This window comes from Triturus cristatus, chromosome 6 (genome assembly GCF_964204655.1).
Source record: "Triturus cristatus chromosome 6, aTriCri1.1, whole genome shotgun sequence".
Lineage (NCBI taxonomy): Eukaryota > Metazoa > Chordata > Amphibia > Caudata > Salamandridae > Triturus > Triturus cristatus.
In genome coordinates, this window is record NC_140589.1 from 237,499,633 (window position 1) to 237,520,529 (window position 20,897).

At 48.8% G+C, this 20,897-nt stretch overlaps 1 protein-coding gene across 3 annotated transcripts in view; it reads left to right on the plus strand.

Moving 5' to 3' along the window:
• Positions 1-20,897, plus strand: part of ATAD2B (ATPase family AAA domain containing 2B) — a 790,780-nt gene that overhangs the window by 310,547 nt on the left and 459,336 nt on the right. For all 3 annotated transcript variants that reach the window (XM_085610606.1, XM_085610608.1, XM_085610607.1), the window contains exon 14: positions 3,172-3,331. In XM_085610606.1, the coding sequence (XP_085466732.1) occupies positions 3,172-3,331 (160 nt within the window). The remainder of the gene's footprint in view (positions 1-3,171; positions 3,332-20,897) is intronic.

The following is a 20,897-nucleotide window of genomic DNA, read 5'->3' on the forward strand; positions in this document are numbered from 1 at the left end:
TCCCCGTCCTGCCGGCCCACAGTGGTTAACTACGGTTCACTGTGGGCCATGAGCAATTTCAGTTTACCCCGCTCCCCTTTGGATTTGCCAGTGCCCCTTGGGTGTTCACCAAAGTGATGACAGTGGTCGCAGCTCATCTGTGCCGATCAGTGGTCCCAGGCTTCCCCTATCACGACGACTGGATGTTGAAGGTGAGTTCGCTCCAGACTGTCGTTTCCCACCTTCAGACTACGGCGGACCTCCTGCACTCGCTGGGGTTTACTATCAATGGGCCGAAGTCACACCTGATTCCCTCTCAGAAGCTCCTTTTCATCAGAGCAGTTCTGGAAACAGCGCAGTTTCAATCCTATCCTCCCGAGCAGCAAGTCCGGGAAATTCGGGCTATGATACTGATGTTTCAGCCTCTATCCCGGGTTTCGGTGAGGATGCCCCTAAGGCTGCCGGGCCTCATGGCCTCCTGTATCCTGCCAGTGGACTATGCCAAGTGGCATATGCGAGCTCTGCAGTGGGACCTGCAGTTCCAGTGGGCGCAGCATCGGGGGAATCTTTCCGATGTCCAGATCTTGGAGGGCACTGCACACCAATTGCAGTGGTGGCTAAGAAACCAGGATTTGGTCAAGGGCAGATCCCTTCCCCAACCAGACTTCACAGTGGTGACAGATGCATCACTTCTGGGGCTTCACATCAACCTGCTGGAGCTCCAGGCGATCCATCTTACACTGAAAGCATTCCTTCCTTCTGTCAAAGGGAGAGTAGTGCAGGTGTTCACGGACATCACCACTGCCATGTGGTACTGCAACAAACAGGGCGGGGTCGGGTGGTGAACCCTATGTCAAGAGGCTCTCCGCCTCTGGACGTGGCTGGAACATCAAGGCATGTCCCTGGTGGTTCAACTGTATCAGTCAAAAAAGGAGACACTGTTCCAAAAAAGAGAAAAATAGAGAGAGACTCAAAAAGGCATGAGAGGATAAGGTCCTAGGCTTTATAGGACCCAAGTAGGGATTCAACACCTGGCAGGTTCCCTGAACGCCAGGGCAGACGAACTCTGCTGCCGGTGCATGATGGATCACAAATGGCATCTTTACTTGGAGGAGGTGCAAGGTTTCTTTCAGCAGTGGGGAAAGCCTTGGTTAGATCCGTTTGCCACCGAAGAGAACGCACACTGTCAGCAGTTCTGCACATTGGAATTTCCAAGGCAGCACTCGCTCAGCGACGCATTTCGTTGCGAGTGGAATTGCGGTCTTCTATACGCCTTTCTGCCTATAACACTTCTGCCCAGAGTGCTGAAGAAGATCAAGCCTCAAGGATCCAAGTCATTCTTGTGGCTCCAGATTGGGCATGATCAGACTGCTTCTTCAGGAGGATCTTCTGTTGCAGCAGCAGGGGACGGTCCTCCAGCTTCTGACCTTCCTCCCGAAGTCTGTAATGTCATCTTGGCAGCAAGGTGTCCCTTCACTAAAACCGTATATGCCTGTAGATGGAACAAATTTGTGGGACGGTGCACAGCAAAGGCTGTGAATCCCCTTTCTTCCAGAGGTTCTCCTCTTCCTTCTTTCTTTGGCCCAGCAAGGCTCTGCTCTGGGCACCCTTAAAAGCTATCTTACGGCCATATCTGCCTTTATTCACCTTCCTGAACAGCCTTTTCTTTTCAAGTCCCCTATTGTAAATATATTTCTTAAGGGCATTACTCACCTCTTTCCTCCTATTCCTTTCGTAATGCCCCAGTGGTACTTGAATCTGATCTTAACCTACCTCATGTATGCTCCTTTCGAGCCACTACATAATTGACTATTGACCTTGAAGACTGCTTTTCTGATTGCCATCACCTCTGCTCACAGGGTGAGTGACCTTCAGGCTCTTTCTTCTAAACCTCCTTTCCTTGCTGTTCATCCGGACAAGGTTGTCCTTCGAACTCGACTCTTTTCCTCCCAAAGTGGTTACCTCTTTCCACATAGGACAGACCATTACTCTGCCCACCTTCTTCTCGCCCCGCATCCTTCTAAGGAGGAAGAGAGGCGCCACCATCTGGATCCAAAACGGGAGCTTTCATTTTATCTGGATCGCACAAGACAATTCCGGGTGGATGATCAACTCTTTGTTGGCTATGTGGGCGCCAAGAAAGGTCAGGCTGTGCAAAAACGAACCATCTCTCGTTGGGTCTTCCTTTGCATTAAAATTTGCTTTTACTTGGCGAAAAAGGAGCCTCCGGTAGGACTGTGCGCCCATTCCACCAGGGCGACTGCAGACCCCCTCAGTGACATCTGCCAGGCAGCCACGTGGGCATAACTGCACACCTTCACTAAACATTACTGCCTGGATAGTCCAGTCCTGAGAGACAGCTTCTTTGGCCGTTCACTTCTCCAGGACTTTCTGGTGTGAACTTGGTTCGCAGACCCACCTCCGGGGGTTGGTATTGCTGGGGTATCTATTCTAAGGTAAGAAATCTATTACTAATAGTCTCAGATGAACAAGTTACTTACCTTCGGTAACGATATATCTGTAAGAGACATATATTAGTTATAGATTCCTACCGCCCCACTCATCCTCCCTGTTCTGCTAACTGACATCTAGCGTAAGGGACTCCCTTTCAGGGCCCTAGTTTTGTGCACAAGGGGTCAGTGTATTTCATGGCTCTGCGCTTCTGGCGTGGAATATCGTGTAAAGAACTGACGGCAGCGCGCAGGGGCGGCATCTAAGTAGATACCATAACGTAATTCTGGCGATCACGACGCCAACAACTAACGCGGAGTCGACCGACGTGCAGGGGTACTGCTGCGGAAAAAATTCTCTGGCTCCAGTTTGACACCTGGGGCTAATTCTAAGGTAAGGAGTCTTTAACTAATATGTCTCTTACAGATGTATCGTTTCTGAAGGTAAGTAACCTGTTTGTATCTGCAATTAGAGTATCCACCAGCAAGAATATTACTGAAGGTAAGTAACTTGTTCATTGTAGATTTCTCTATTTTAACTGTTTAGAGGGCCAGAGGAGGTCATGAGGATATTCATTTGAGAGAACTAATCAGATGGTTATGATCTAGACATAGGTCACCAGTTAAGGAACATGGTTTGTATGAATTATATAATGTTTTGTGAATGCAACCCTTTGCATCTTCGTGGTTGTCAAATGAGTGTAATTTTACTCTCTGCTAATATTTTAAAATTTTCTTCTAGTTCTATTGTTTCTACTCTGCTGGCCCTCATGGATGGACTCGATAACAGGGGAGAAATAGTCGTTATTGGTGCTACAAATAGACTTGATTCCATAGACCCCGCACTCAGGAGACCTGGTCGTTTTGACCGAGAATTTCTTTTCAGTTTGCCTAATCAAAAGGTAATTGACAGACATTGCATACTGATGTGGTTTAAATAGTTACCAGTGGTGTGTTTGTAAAGTTAATTTATTTGTATGTCTTGCACACTGTAAACATTTGTAATGATGTGAAGTCAGTGACACTTGAAAACAAGGCTACCTCTATGTTTTCATGTCTTCTACAAACGTATATTGTCTATCCCCAAACTTTTATAATGTGCAAAGGTTGTAAGCAGACTACTCTTAGAAAATAACGCATGTTTTATTTTGACTCATCCACCAGGATCTGGCTAGGCAATTTCGCTACTCTGTCAAATTTTAACTTTTTCTAGAATTTATATGGGGCTTACTTTTGCTTTATAGTAGTGTTTTATAGTCCCTGTTCAAGGTTCAACATCGTTTTTTGCTATAGTTCTGTAAATTGCAGTAAAGCGTTTGAGCCAGGTTGATCATGTGGCATAGTATGACTTATGTGAGTAAATCTGTAATTATTAGGTTATTATTTTTGTATTTTTTAAATTGAGGCTCATAACTTAAGGTTGTCAGCCTGAGAAGAGTTGGCTCTGTTTCTTTCTTTCTTTACTCTTCTGAGAAAACCTATTTTTAGGTTAACGTTTGTTGACATCCAAATTCATATACAATAATGACACTTTTTAGGTAGGATAAATTATTCCATACTTCTGTTGGCTTTTAGGAAATATATGTAAAGAAATTAAAAAACACCTCCTTAGAAGTTTAGCAGTGTCTAATGTAGCCTTTTATATCTCGACAAACTCTAGAGCTCTCTTTTTTGGATCTATGTTTATTTTTCCAGTTCTCCATCACGTTTAATCTTGAATGCTGCTACTTTTAAGTTTCTTAACCTTGACTGTTAAAATTTAAGGGAAAGTGTTAGAAACTTTGCATCTATATCATTATATTTAATGATTTGGTTTCTTACTAGGTTTGTCGAGTCTAAGACATGGTATGCAAGAAAGATGGTAATTTCAGGTGAAAATGTTTGAGTTGAATTATTACAGTCTTACCCACAGTTTATTTATTTGTATATTTCTTGTAAGCTTGTACACCTTAGAGAGATTTGGAACACTAGTTCTTGCTCTTTGAATTTCTGGAACATTGTTCCAGGCTACTTGGGTCTAACCTGATGGAAAGTGAGACCCCTCTCTCCAATATCCCACAGGCACTGTTTTGATGAAGGCTATTAGTCAAAAGCTTACCCGGTGAGTTCAGTTTTAAAGCGTTTCGTGTAAATCAAGTGGTTGGTTCTTGCCCTTTCTTAATGGCACCTCCGATTCTAGGGCACTGAGTTTTTTTGTGGACCAAATTCAAGATACTCAAATATAGCATCCTACTTTAGGTTTAGTCGGTATACCCGACATTTGGTATATGAACCTTGACTTTCAAATTCTTTCATTTACAGAGGTACAGGCACATTCTGGCTGCTGAGTCCACTGAGGGGCTGGGCTGGGCATGTCAGGCTGCCGTCGTGCGCATATTGCTCCTGACCTAGGTTAGGCCTTATAATATGAGTGGGCATTAATAGTGTAGGCCTGTAGAGCTTACTGGAAAATGTGTTGTGCTTTCACTGCGTTATACATATTGATGACATTTGCCTTAAAGTACAGTTTTGTTCCACTTGGGCCTAAATGGTCCAACAGGTTTCAAACTATGGTAAAACATGCAGAGCATGTTTGAATTTGCAGTTCCCAACACACTACATCCACATCCTATGGGTCCGCAGGAATTTTCCACTTTCTTTTGCTCAGCTCATAATCAAATTCCAGGTGAAGTTAATTACTCTGTTCACAAGCAGAGGGAACAAAGAGACCCTCACACATAAAGAGCAATTATCATTGATTGACCTAGTTCCATGGAGATGAAAAGGAGGTGGAGAAAATGAGCTTTTCACACAGCACCTTGGCAGTGGTCATTGGTTGGGACAGTCCAGACCTACTAGAACAAAGAGGAAGGGCCAGACCTCTGTAGGCAACATAGTTGGGGCCCGCCTTTGTAGTTTTAGTGTGAAGTGATCTGGCAGTGATGTCAGCTAGGGGTGGAGCTGAGGCTCTCAGAGGAGCTCTTTCAAGAGAAAACTTGTAGTTGCCATGATGGAGTGTCCCAGATTGCTGTACAGAAGAGTTGAGATATTGGTGGAGGGATTATGTTGCATCCTGGAATTGAACAGGGTGCCTTGCATCTACAGCTTTCCACCTCCTCTTAAAAACCCCTGCGTATATGAAAAACGGCTAAGAAGACCGTGGATCTGAGAGGTGCCAACGGTAGAAAGAAAGCTTAGCTAAAAAAAAGAGAAGCCACCTGAAGGTGCAGGTCACCAGAAAGTCCTGGAAAATGTGCACCATATAGAGACCAGGAATCCCGACGAAACGGCTGCTGGTAACTAGACCTAGCCACAAAGAGCAAAGTGAGCCCAAGATTGAGAAGGTTGGGCAAGAGTTATGCCCATGTAAACATTTGCCTGCGAAAAAAAGAAAGCAAAGAAAAACTGAAGCATAGCTCACCTCTCCATCTTTATGTAATACCACTGGGGTGGCGCAGGGCCCAGTGGTGGGTACATAATCAATTCATTATTTTCTCTGAGGGAGCTGTGTGCATTGGCTACTCTCCTCCTAATCCAGATTGCCCCCGAGGGCCACTCTACCAAAGGGCCAGTGCAAAAAAATGGCATGGCCTGGGGCAAGAAGGAGCTCTGTCCTGGTTACCCTTTCCCCTCGGAACACACACACAGAGCAAGGGAAACTGGGAGAGCCTGCTGTTCCCGTGTCTGGGGGGCAGGGGCATACTATGAATACTCTCGCCTGCCATCCACATTGCAGGAGGAACATTGCAGTTTGCTTGTGCCTTTTGAAAGCAACGTGGGTGAGAGAACGTAGATCCCAGCTTTTGCAGGGACCCGGCAGGGCCTTGGGGCGCTCTCCATAGCCCCGAACAACCCAGACTCTGCAGGGGTGTCCCGGGTGGGACTATGTTACCCCACCAAACAGAAACCCCAAAAGAAATACTGCTGCGTGAGGCTGCGCAACAAAGCAAGAAGAGTGTGCAGGCCTGCTCATTGAATATTCTCTGCTCTGGCCAGGAGCTACCCATAATGTCCAGTGAGGGTGTTACTTATTTACATATGTTCGAGGCATATGAGCTGCAGATTACACACTAGGCATAGATCACCATCTGGTGTTGGGCCCGGATGTTTGCACTTGTTTTTGTCCTGGAAAGTCTTTGGAAGTCACGAGATAGGTGACTCCTCCTTAGGATCATAGTGCGCATGGGCATCGGCTCCATCCTCAGATTGTTTTTTTCCGCCATCGGGCTCAGATGTGTTTCTCGCCCTCCAGTTCGGAACCGTTACCGATTCCTGTTTCGACACGCAATCCTTTACCCTTTCGACGGTATTGTCTCGATCGCGAACCCTAATCGGCGCGCATCTCTACAAGTCTTCGATTCCGGTCGTTGACGAAGGCCTTCGGGCCGACCTGAGCCTTGGCATCTGGCTCATGGAAAGGACGCCTTTCAAAAAGTGTCCTCGATGTGGGTCGAAGTTTCCCCACACTGATCTGCATGAGGTGTGTAACCTCTGCCTCTCTCCGGAGCACGAGGCCAGAGACTGTCCAGATTGTGCCTCTTTCCGCTCGATGAAGACCATCTGGGATTGACGAGCTCGAAGGACCATGGCTCGCTCGTCGACTTCGATCCCCGAGGAGCGGGTCGAAGAAGGCCTCATCAACGCCTCCGAAGCCGATGACTCGGACGTCGAAGAAGTGACTCCGGCTCCACGGGTCGTAAGTAGAGACGTCGACCCCGACCCACTCCCTACAGCAAAAAAAGCTTTGGTCACACCTTCACCTTCGGGCTCATGTGCACACCGACACCCTGCTTCCCATGCTCCGCCCTCGGGTCCGGCAAAGAAGCCTACCAAGCCGTCGGGCGACTCGGGCTCGAGTCTGCCTGCCACCGGCGCCGAAGCCCAATCATCGGCACCGAAAAAGAAGCCGCACCCATCCTCCGTGCCGACCGCTACTTCCACCCCGAAGCCCTCGGCACCGAAGACACCAAGCAGTGACTCCCCAGCACCGAAAAAACACTCTGAGCCGACGAAGAAGCCACTCCCCAAATGTTCAGACTCTCACGCTTCGGAGGCGAAAATACCATCGACACCGAAGAAGCACACAGAGACTGGTAAAACACACGGCTCCAAGCCCAAAACCGCTCCGGAGCCGGCGCCGAAAATGCCCTTGATACCGACACAGTCGACACCGAACACCCAACCTTCTTCAGAAGAGCTTTTTTTACCAGACCCTCAACAAAAAACTCTAACTTAAGACCCTAAAACTGGTCAATTAACTCTGAGTTCCAGGAAAAGACCACTGGACATGCCTGCACCAGCTCCACCACCTAAATAGAGAGACATAGCCACATCACTTCTTAGAGTCCCTAGTCCACCTCCTCCACCACCTTGTTCTCCTACGCCATCCCCTATACCAGTAGACGATGACGACACATATGATGACACAGGGGACGGTGCGGATGACCTGCCACTAGGGGACCCCCGTCCACCAACTACCCCTGACCCCTGGGATGACTATAATACGCCTGATGTCCCTAATGTCCCGCAAGATGACATCTACCCCTTCCCCACCAGAAGACACCATGGGTTTTAATCAGCTGGTACACCGAGTACCAGTACCGCGGGGTCGACCTACATACAGAACCAGTCGAAGAAGATTTTTTAATGGACACTTTAGACACCACCTAAAGGTCCACATCCACTTTACCCATGCTCAAAGGGGTTATTCAACACGCTACAGAGTTATTTAAGGACCCTGTTAGGGCTAGAGTCATCAATCCTAGAATTGAGAAAAAATACAAAGCTGCCCCTACAGACCCAGCTTACATTAAGGGCCCTGTTCCATTAGACTCCATGGTGGTCTCAAATGCTAGAAAGACGGCTAACTCGCAAACATCAGGTGATGCAGCTCCGCCCGACAAAGAAGCTAAACTCCTGGACGCCTCTGGCTAAAGAACAGCGTCACAGGCACAGGCAGCTAACATTTGGTGCATCGCAAACACTCAGGCCCTGTTAGCCAGATACAATGGGGCTCACTATGATGAGTTGGAGTCCCTACTACAGCACCTCCCAGACAAATACAAAAATAAGGCCAACGACCTCATACAGGAGGGTAAAATTATCACCAACACCTCCATCCGGTGTGCTCTCGATGTGGCAGATACAGCATCCAGAGCAGTAAACACAAGTGTCTTTCTCCACAGGCACGCGTGGCTACGCATTTCCGGTTTTAAACCTGAGGTGCAACGCTCTATCCTCAACCAACCATTCGACCAATACCTTTTTGGCCCTAATGTTGAAGCATCCTTTGAAAAGATGAAAAAGGAAACGAACACAGCCAAATCAATGGGAGCCTTGCAATCGCAAGCTCCCAGGTGTTCTTTTCGTCACTCATCCTACAAGGGCAACTCCAGGGTCTACTCGTCTGATAACCAATCCACCTCTTACAAGGCTCCCACCCAATCCACCTTCACCAGAGGTTATCAGAGAGGAGGATACGCAGGCAACAATAACAAGGGCAGAGGCAAGACTAACAACACCCGCTCTGCCTCCACCCCTGCCCAATGACTTCCCTCCGCTTGCCCCGGACCATTCCACTCCGGTCGGGGGAAGACTACAACAGTTCCTTCCTGTCTGGACCAACCTCACCACAGACAGGTGGGTGCGACAAATAGTGCAATCAGGTTACTGTCTCGAACTTACCTCTACCCCCCAAACATTCCACCCAAACACCGTCCAATGTCAACAGAACATTTGTCACTCCTGAAACAAGAGGTAATTTCCTTACTACAAAAAAGTGCAATAGAACTGGTTCCCCTGCATCAACAAAACACGGGAGTTTACTCCCTGTATTTTCTCATACCAAAAAAGACAGCTCTCTGAGACCTATTCTAGACCTCAGGCCACTAAACCTATACATACAAACAGACCATTTCCACATGGTCACACTTCAGCAGGTCCTCCCTCTGCTTTCACAGGACGACTTCCTAGCTACCTTAGATCTCAAGGACGCCTATTTCCATATTCCCATTTACGCAACTCACAGAAAATCTCAGGTTTGTAGTGGACGGGCAGCACTATCAATTCAAAGTACTCCCTTTTAGGGTCACAACAGCACCACGGGTATTCACAAAGTGCCTAGAGATAGTCGCAGCCCATCTAAGAAGACAACACATTCACGTCTTCCCATACCTCGACGACTGGCTCATAAAAGCCATCTCGTACAACTAGTGTGCATCACACTCACGCGACTGTCCAATTACTCCACGACATGGGGTTCACAATAAACCACACCAAGTCTCATCTGCAACCCTCTCACACGCAACAGTACCTCGGTGCCACATTAGACTCCTCAAAAGTGCTAGCCTATCCCAGTCCAGCCAGGATAGCCAGCATTCTCGCTCTCCTCACCAAATTTCAGCCGCATCACTCTTCCAGCTCGAGTGTTCATGCAGCTCATAGGGATGATGGCCTCTTGCATATGCATAGTGCCTCACGCAAGACTCCAGATGCGTCCCATACAAGAGTACTTAGCACGCCAATGGAACCAGGCTCAAGGTCAGCTAACAGATCTGGTGTTGGTAGACGGTCGCACTCATCGCTCTCTGCAGTGGTGGAATACCAAAAACCTTTCCAAAGGGCGACCGTTCCTAGAGCCAGTTCCTCAAATTGTCATGACAGCTGACGCATCGCTCTCTGGCTGGGGAGCTCATCTATTACATCACACCATGCAGGGCAGGTGGACATCTCAACAAAAGTTATTCCACATCAATCACCTGGAATTACTGGCCATATTCCTAGCCTTAAAAGTATTCCAAAAATAAATATCAGTCAAGACTGTCCTAGTCCGCACAGACAACATGACAGCCATGTACTACATACAGAAACAACGCAGGACACACTCTCTGCAGCTCTCTCAGCTAGCACAGAACATATGGAGATGGGCTATACCTCAGAAAATGTTTCTCCTTGCCCAACATGTCCCAGGAGTCCAAAATACCATAGCAGATCTGTTAAGTCGTCAAACGCAACAGATCCACGAGTGGGAACTTCATCCACAAGTTCTTCAACCATTCTTTCAAATGTGGGGGCAACCACAGATAGACCTCTTCGCCACCCACGAAAACGCCAAATGCCCAAGCTTCGCCGCCAGATACCAACACCCATTGGCCAAAGGCAATGCGATATGGATGAACTGGTCAAGCAGGGGAGAGTAGTGCAGGTGTTCACAGACAATACCACCGCCATGTGGTACTACAACAACTGCGCCTCTGGATATGGCTGGAACATCAGGGCATTTCCCTGGTGGTTCAACACCTGGCAGGTTCACTGAACGCCTCAGCGGACGAACTCGGCCGCAGGTGCATGATGGATCACGAATGACGTCTTCACTCGGACGTGGCGCAAGGTATCTTTAAACAGTGGGGAGAGCCTTGGTTAGATCTATTCACCACCGAAGAGAATGGGCAATGTCAGCAGTTCTGCGCGTTGGAATTTCCAAGGCAGCACTCGCTCGGCCACGCTTTTCATCGCGAGTGGAGTTGCGGTCTGTTGAACGCCTTTCTGCCTATACCACTTCTGCCCAGAGTGCTGAAGAAGATCAGGCGCGACCGGGCCCAAGTCATTCTTGTGGCTCCGGACTGGGCTTGAAGAGTTTGGTATCCCGAACTACTCAGTATGTCTATCGATCCCCCGATCCGACTGCCTCTTCGGGAGGATCTTCTGTCCCAGCAGCAGTGGACGGTCCCCCAGCCGATCCCAGTCTCCACCTCTTTGCGTAGAGATTGAGCGGCTGCCGTGATTTCCTTTTGACTTGCCTCCTGAAGTCTGTGATGTCATTCAGGCAGCCAGGCGTCCCACCACTAAGTTGGTATACGCCCGCAGGTGGAACAAGTTTGTGGCATGGTGCACAGCAAAGGCTGTGGATCCCCTCTCTGCCCCTTTTTCTGAAGTCCTACTGTTCCTTCTTTCTTTGGCCCAGCAGGGCTCTGCTCTGGGCACTATCAAGGGCTATCTTTCTGCTATTTCGGCCTTTCTCAGGCTCCCTGATCAGCCATCTCTTTTCAAGTCCCCTGTTGTCAACAGATTCCTGAATGCCACAGTGGCACCTGAACCTGGTTCTCACATTCTTAATGTGTGCTTCTTTTAAGCCTCTTCACAACTGTCCTCTTCGTCCGTTCACTCTGGAGACTGCTTTCCTGGTTGCCATCACCTCTGCTAGGAGAGTGAGTGAGCTCCAGGCTCTTTCTTGCAAGCCTCCTTTTCTACCTGTCCATCCGGACAAGGTTGTGCTCGGGACACGTCCATCCTTTCTGCCAAAGGTTGTCACTGCCTTTCACATCGGGCAGACCATCACTTTGCCCACCTTCTTTCCGCCTCCGCATCCTTCCAGAGAGGAACAGAGGCTCCACCGTCGGAACACAAAACGTGCGTTCTCATTTTACCTGACTCGCACAGAACAGTTCCGGGTGGATGATCAGCTCTTTGTTGGATACGTAGGCGCCAAAAAAGGTCAGGCCGTACACAAGCGGACTATCTCCCGATGGATTGTCTTCTGTATTAAAGCCTGTTATTCTCTGGCAAAAAAGGAGCCTCCGTTGGGGCTGCGCGCCCATTCCACCAGGGCGACAGCTGCCACTACGGCATTGGGACTGGGATCTGTCAGGCAGCTACATGGTCCTCGCTGCACATGTTTACTAGGCACTTTTGCCTGGACAGCCAAGTCCGGAGAGACAGCTTCTTTGGCCGCCTGTTCACCGGGACTTCCTGGTGTAATCTTGGTTGCAGACCCACCACCGGGGTTGGTATTGCTCGGGTATCTATTCTATGGTAAGGAATCTATCACTAACGTGTTTATTTCAGATGAACAAGTTACTTACCGTCGGCAACGATTTATCTGTAAGAAACAGGTGTTCGAGGCATATGAGCTGCAGATCACACACTGAGGATAAGATCGCCATCTGGTGTTGGGCTCGGATGATTGCAGGTTGTTGTTGTCTTCGGAGAAGTCTTTGGTCACGAGGTTGGTGACTCCTCCCCTGGACAACAGTGCGCATGGGCATCCACTCCATCGGCAGATTGTTTTTTTCCGCCATTGGGTTCGGATGAACTTTTTTCCGCTCCAGCAGAAAACTTCCAGCAATCAATTTAACTCTTTAATCTTCATTTCATCGACGTCGACATCAACTCGGACCGGTTCCGGAAGCGGCTGATGGACAGGACACCCTTCAAAAAATGCCCCCAGTGTGGAGCGAAGTTCCCCCACAGTGACCACCACGAGGTCTGCAACCTCTGCCTGTCGCCGGAACACAACGAGTCCACCTGTCCAGCTTGTTCCGCTTTCCGTTCGAAGAAGACCCTCCGGGACCGAAGAGCTCGACGCCATATTATGGCCAAACCAGCTCCAGCACCGGAGGACATCTTTGCTCAAGATGTTCCCGAAGACGACACCGAAGATCTCGAGATCGTGTCCGAAGCCGACGATTCCGATGACCTCATCACTCCAGGGCAGCGTGTGAGTACCACCCCCCCTGCCCCTGCCCCATCCAAAAAAGCATTGGTCAAGACTCCGCCAGTTGGGCCCAGTCGCGACCGGAAATCCTCTTCAGAAGCCCCGCCCTCGGGCCCGGCTCCGAAGACAACTAAGCCTGTGGGTGGCTCGGGCTCGAGCAAACCTCACCTAATTGTGCCTTTAACACCCTCGGCACCCAAACACCCATTGTCGGCACCGAAACAGGCTCCAAGACCGAAATCTCCTTCGGCACAGAAACGTTCCTCGGCACCGAAGTCTCCACCGGCACCGAAACGTTCTTCAACATCGATGCCTGAAAGTCCATCGGCACCGAAACCTCAGTCGGCACCGAAACCTCAGTCGGCACCGAAACCTCAGTCGGCACCGAAACCTCAGTCGGCACCGAAACCTCAGTCGGCACCGAAACCTCAGTCGGCACCGAAAAATCAGTCGACACCGAAAAATCAGTCGACACCGAAAAAATCATCGGAGCCGAAAACTGCGTCCCCGCCGAAACAAGCTCATAAAGACCCGAAGCGGACGTCACAGACACCACCTTCGGAGCCAGATGATCTTTTTCGACCAGATCCTACTCAGAAGCGGATCTATATCAATCCTAAAACGGGACATGTGACTGCCATCCCATATAAAAAGCGGAAGCTGGACACTACACCTCCCCCAGCTCCCATACGGAAAAAGGACTGTGCTACTTCACCACTTCGTCCTTCCTCTCCTGTTTTACCTCCTAACCCGTCCCCCCCCTCCTCCTCCTGATTCTCCTTTACCTTTACCTTTACCTTTACCATCTCCCTATCATTCACCTCCTCCACAGGATGATAATGATGACTTAGGGGGAGGGGCGGACCCTGATTTATTTGATGATCCTGTTGACCCAAACGACCCTTTTACGTTCCCAGACCCAGCACCCATGGATGACTGGTCTTATCCTATACCTGACATGCCTGACCCCACTACCTACCCTTCCAAGCCCTCCCCTCCTGATGACCACCTAGGGTACGGCCAACTTATAAATAGGGCAGCAACATTCCACGGCGTTACTATGCACACAGACGCCATTGAAGAGGACTTCCTCCTTGATACCTTTGAGCAGTCACAAAAGACTGTTCACATACTGCCCATGATCAAAGGGGTCATAAAGCATGCTACTGAAGTCTTTAAAGACCCTGTTCGAGCTAGGGTTCTCAACCCACGCATCGAAAAAAAGTACCGACCAGCCCCGCAAGACCCTGCATACATTAAGGCCCAGCTCCCTTTAGACTCCCTAGTCGTATCAAATGCCAGGAAGCGCGCTAACTCACAGACAACTGGAGAAACGCCTCCCCCAGACAAGGAGTCTAAGCTTTTAGAAGCCTCGGGCAAACGGGTCGCCGCGCAGGCGGCTAACCATTGGCGTATTGCGAATACCCAGGCCCTGTTAGCCAGGTATGATAGAGCGCATTATGACCAACTTGAGGACCTTATGCAACATCTGCCTGAACCTTTTAAGTCCCAGGCCTCTGACCTCATCCAAGAAGGCAAATTAATATCTAATGCCTCCATTAAATGCGCCTTAGATGCAGCAGACACTGCTTCTAGAGCGGTCAATACTGGCGTCTTACTCAGACGACATGCCTGGCTCCGTATTTCCGGTTTTAAACCGGAGGTTCAAACCGCAATTCTAGCTCAACCTTTCAACCAAGAGCAGCTATTTGGCCCTGCAGTGGATACTGCATTAGAAAAAATGAAAAAGGATAATGAAACTGCCAAGTCTATGGGAGCACTGCAGTCTCATCAAAACCGGGGTTCCTTTCGTCGCTCCTTTTATAGAGGAGGCTCCAAAAACACATCAACTGAGACCACGTCCACCTTTAAAAATTCTGGACAAACATCCCCTAACAGAGGTTACTTCCGGGGAGGTTATAGGGGAAACAATAACAAAGGTCGAGGACGGGGCAACAACAACAACACCCGCACCTCACCAGCCACCAAACAGTGACTTGCCACCACTCCCCCCAGACCATTCCACTCCGGTCGGGGGGCGACTCCAACAATTCCTGCCTGTCTGGACTTCCATCACCACAGACAGGTGGGTAAGACAAATTATCCAGTCTGGCTACTGCCTCGAACTCATACAATCCCCCCCAAACATACCGCCCAAACAACGTCCAATGTCCTCGCATCATCTCTCTCTCCTCAAACAAGAAGTTCAATCCCTGTTACAAAAACATGCGATAGAACCAGTCCCCCTTCAACATCAGGGAAAAGGGGTATATTCTCTATACTTCCTCATTCCCAAAAAGGACAAAACACTAAGGCCCATACTGGATCTCAGACTACTAAACCAGTATATACATTCGGATCATTTTCACATGACCACTCTCCAACAAGTCCTCCCACTTTTACAACAGGGAGACTTCCTCGCCACATTGGACCTCAAGGACGCATACTTTCACATCCCTATGCATCCCGCTCACAGAAAATATCTACGATTTGTGGTAGATGGGCAACACTATCAATTTACAGTTCTCCCATTCGGAGTAACAACAGCACCCAGAGTGTTCACCAAGTGCCTAGCAGTCGTGGCAGCGCATCTCAGAAGACAACAGATCCATGTCTTCCCCTATCTGGACGATTGGCTCATAAAAGCCAATACATACCAAAAATGCGTTCTCCACACTCATCGCACGATTCAAACTCTCCACGATTTGGGATTCACTATCAACTACCCCAAATCCCACCTACAACCTTCCCACTTACATCAGTATCTAGGAGCAACCATAGATACATCCAAAGCCATTGCCTATCCCAGCACAGCCAGGATAGCCAGTATACAAAATCTCATCTCTCAATTTCAAACTCATCCATCTCTTCCAGCAAGAGTGTTCATGCAGCTCCTAGGCATGATGGCGTCGTGCATCTCCATAGTCCCACACGCACGACTTCAAATGCGTCCCTTACAAGAATGCTTAGCACAACAGTGGAACCAAGCTCACGGACAACTTACCGATCTGGTGTTGGTGGACAGTCGCTCACTTCGATCACTGAAATGGTGGAACACCATCAACCTGTTCAAAGGGAGACCGTTCTTAGAGCCTCTTCCACAAGTTGTGCTAACTACAGACGCATCTCTCACGGGGTGGGGAGCCCACCTCCTTCACCATACCACTCAGGGCAGATGGACCAGTCAACAAAAACTGCTCCACATCAACCACCTGGAACTCTTAGCAGTGTTCCTAGCACTAAAATCCTTTCAAATTCACCTAAAGAACAAAACTGTCCTCATACGCACAGACAACATGACGACAATGTATTATATACAGAAACAGGGAGGGACACACTCTCTCCAACTGTCCCAACTGGCACAGCAAATCTGGAGATGGGCAATTCCCCAAAACATCTACCTGTTAGCAGAACATCTCCCAGGGATCCACAACCAAGTGGCCGACCTCCTAAGTCGCCACACACAACAGATCCACGAATGGGAACTACACCCCAAGGTTCTACTCCCCTTCTTCCAAAAGTGGGGACAACCAGACATAGACCTGTTCGCCACTCCCGAAAACACAAAATGCCCAACCTTCGCCGCCAGGTTTCCACACCCACAGTCGAAGGGCAATGCCCTATGGATGAACTGGTCAGGCAGATTTGCGTACGCCTTTCCGCCTCTCCCACTAGTTCCATTTGTGGTACGCAAACTGAAACAACAGTCACTAACACTAATACTAGTGGCTCCCACTTGGGCACGTCAACCATGGTTCACCACACTTCTGGAACTATCTTTAGTTCCACATCAAAAGCTACACCTCTCCCCGGATCTGTTAACCCAGAACCATGGAGAAATCAGACACCCAGATCCTCAAACACTGAACCTAGCGATCTGGCTCCTGAGGTCTTAGAGTTCGGTTACCTCAATCTCCCTCCAGACTGTATGAATATCATAAAAGAAGCCAGACGCCCTACTACTAGAGCGTGTTATGCCGCTAAATGGAAACGATTTGCCATCTACTGCGCTAATAATGACATACATCCATTGGATGCTTCCATCCAAAACATCATTTGCTATCTACTACACTTGCAAAGATGCAATCTAGCGTATTCCTCTATACGATTACACCTAGCAGCCTTGGCAGCCTACTTGCAAAATAGGCAACACCTGTCCCTTTTTAAGGTACCAGCCATCAAAGCGTTTATGGAAGGTCTCAAAAGGATTCTTCCCCCAAGATTGCCACCTGCCCCAGTGTGGAATCTCAATGTGGTTCTAACAAGACTCATGGGCCCCCCATTTGAACCTATGCACAAATGTGAATTGCAATTCCTAACATGGAAGGTAGCCTTCCTTATCGCAATCACTTCCCTGCGCAGAGTAAGTGAAATACAAGCCCTTACACTTGAAGAACCTTTCTTACAACTACACCGTAACAAAGTGGTTCTTAGGACAAACCCTAAATTTCTTCCAAAAGTGATTTCCCCTTTCCACCTTAACCAATCAGTAGAACTACCGGTCTTTTTCCCAAATCCAGACTCGGTAGCTGAAAGGGCCCTACATACCTTAGATGTTAAAAGAGCATTGCTTTATTACATCGACAGAACAAAACCTTTTCGAAAGACAAAACAACTCTTTGTTGCTTTCGCGCCACCACACAAAGGCAACCCGATCTCCAAATCAGGAATAGCCAGGTGGATAGTTAAATGCATCCAAATATGCTACCTCAAGGCTAAACGTACACTCACAGTTCCCCCTAGGGCGCACTCCACGCGTAAAATAAGGGCTTCTATGGCCTTCTTAGGCAATATTCCCTTAGAAGACATTTGCAAGGCAGCCACATGGTCTACCACGCATACCTTCACTAAACACTATTGTGTTGACGTGCAGGCCAAACAACAGGCCTCCGTGGGCCAGGCTGTCCTAAAAACTTTATTTCAAACTGCTGCAACGGATACAGGCGACCACCGCTAAGGGGAGCACTGCTGTATAATCTATCCTCAGTGTGTGATCTGCAGCTCATATGCCTCGAACGGAATATGCTACTTACCAGTATGCATCTGTTCTTGGCATGTAGAGCTGCAGAGTCACACACGCCCGCCCGCCTCCCCGGGACCTGTATCTGTTCCAGCATCCGTCTTACTTAGACATTACACATGGACATCCTTTCTTTCTTTTCTATATACTCCATCTTTTCCCATCATGGCGAAAAACAATCTGCTGATGGAGTGGATGCCCATGCGCACTGTTGTCCAGGGGAGGAGTCACCAACCTCGTGACCAAAGACTTCTCCGAAGACAACAACAACCTGCAATCATCCGAGCCCAACACCAGATGGCGATCTTATCCTCAGTGTGTGACTCTGCAGCTCTACATGCCAAGAACAGATGCATACTGGTAAGTAGCATATTCCTTTTTTTGGGAAAATATTTTTATTGAGCACCACATATAAGTTACAGATACATACGTCAAGTAGTAAGCGTGTTGGAAACATTAGCATAAAACCTATTTGGAAGGCATCGTGTTCACATGTTGTAACCCAACAATCGGAGAGTACAAGCAGCTCACAGGAAATACAACAGTTCTTATAGCAGAAATGAACAAACTGCTACCCCAGGCAGCTTGTGACAATTCCAATTAATGCAGTCTAGTGCAATACCCATTTCACCCCCCACCCACAATAACCCTTCCCCCAACAATACCCCAACAAAACAATTAACCTAAGTGCCGCTTCATGGAATAAACACCCCGCTGATGTACCTGCGGCCGGTGAGTGTCAGGTCTAAGAACCCCAACAAGGGGCCTGTACTGAGGGGGGGGGGGGTGGGGGAGTGGAAGGGAGGGGGGGGAGGGAAGGTAACAAGGAGGGAAGTAAGAGGAAGAAAGGGTAGAAGGGGTTAGAAGGGAGGGAGAGAATATGAAACCCAGCCGGGGAGAAGAGAGTACCAGGAAGGCACCCAGGCAGGGTACGGACTAACATGAGTCCGCCAGCTCCTAACCGTCCGCCCCACTCTCCTGCAGACCATATTGCGACACCACGGGATCCAATTCTTCCATCGCCTTAAATTGTTCTACTAGGTGTGCCCAGTCCAGTGCAATCGGTTGTTTCCTCTGACCCCTATACTCTTCTCGGTATAAGGCCTCCCTTTCCGCCACCGCCCATCTGCCCACCTCCTCGCGCTAGGTGCCTACTCGCGGCGCTAGGGTAGACTTCCAGCGTTTTGTTATCATACGTTTTGCCAATATCAGAGCCAACCCTGCAAATCTGCATATCAACTTTGCTTTTTTTTGGAGGGGGAATAGCCCTAAGAGACAGGCCTCGATGGTGTCCCATGGTGTGCGCCCCGTCAACACCGCCAGCCCCCAAATAATCTCTGACCAAAACCCCCGCAACCGTGGACAGTACCATATCATATGTAGGAAATCAGCGTCCGGTGTCTTGCATCGCGGGCACGCCGTGGGGAACATCTTTCGTATTGTTGCTGGGGCAAGGTACGCTTTATGGAGGATAAACAACTGAATCGTTTTTAAGCGGCAATTCCGAGAGACTCGTCGGGGATGCTCTATTATTTGCGCCCATTCCCTGTCTTCCAAATACCGCCCCAAGATCAAGTCCCATTTCTGCCTGAGATGCAGCAATGGAACATACAAATGCTCTCTCAAGCCACGATAAAGCCAGCGCAACAGGTATCGGCCATGTCCCATAATGTGTATGGACCTCAGCAATTGGAAAGTTGGGGGTTCTACTCGATCCATGTACCAGTAAGTTTGGATGAAACACACTACAGCCGCATGCGTGAGGAATAAGGTGCCAGGCACCGAATGGGCACGTGCGAACTCGTCGTGCTGCATCAGCTGGCCCTCGAGAAAGAAATCCCCGACTGTCTCCACCCCTCCCGAGTCCACCCCTGCAGTTGAATCAGTGTTAGTACCCCTTGCCTAGTCGGCAGTCCACATAGAGGGATATTCGGGGCGTACGGAGATGGTAACCTAGCCATCTTTTTCGCCTGTGCCCAGTACTGCAATGCAACTTGCAACAAGTAAGGAGGATCACGCAACTTCTGTGCACCCGGACATAACTGCGATTGAAGAAGCCCTCGTTTTAACAATTCCGGGGTGTACCCAATTTCGAATAATTTCTTACCCGCCAACCAATATGCCAGCCACTGTATTGTCCCGCTATACAATATGACTTAAAATCAGGCGCCCCCATGCCTCCTACAGTGGTGGGCAGTTGTAACTTAGTTAGCGCCAATTGACGCCTGCCTGCCCCCCACACCAATGAAAATAATAACGTATCAAGCAATTTAAAAATTCAGGCTGGCAGAACCACTGGTAAATTCACAAAGTGTAAGAAACATTAGTTAGTGATAGATTCCTTACCGCCCCACCACCAATCCTCCCCGTTCTGCGAACTGATTCCTAGTGTTAAGGTCATCCCTTTTAGGGCCCTAGTTTCAATGCACCAGTGGTCAGTATCTTGCATGGCTCTGCGTTCCTGGCGCGGAAAGTCGTGTACAGAACTGACGTCGGTGCGCGATGGCGGCATCAAAGTAGCTGCCGAGTCGTCATCTCGGCGACCACGACGCCAACGACGGACGCGGAGCCGCAAGATGCCACCGTCCGACGCGCAGGGGTACTGCTGATAAAAACTTTCCGGATCCAGTCTGACGCCTGGGGATCATTCTAAGGTAAGGAATCTATCACTAACTAATGTTTCTTACAGATATATCGTTACCGAAGGTAAGTAACTTGTTCTATAGTGTGATATTGCATCTGATATAGCCGTGATTATGGGCTTTAGGACCCTCTAAGGGTGTATTATGAAAAGAGGGTATCACCTAATGTATTTCTACCTATTTGTAACTTAATACAAAGTATTTCAATAGTGTCTTTGTAATTAAGTACTTTTCTCTTTTTAAAAGGAAAAGCACTAACTAGACAACATTTTTTTAAGTGCTGTTGTGTGCCAGCAAGTGTGAGTTTACTAGCCCTCACAACCTCTTCTTAGTAG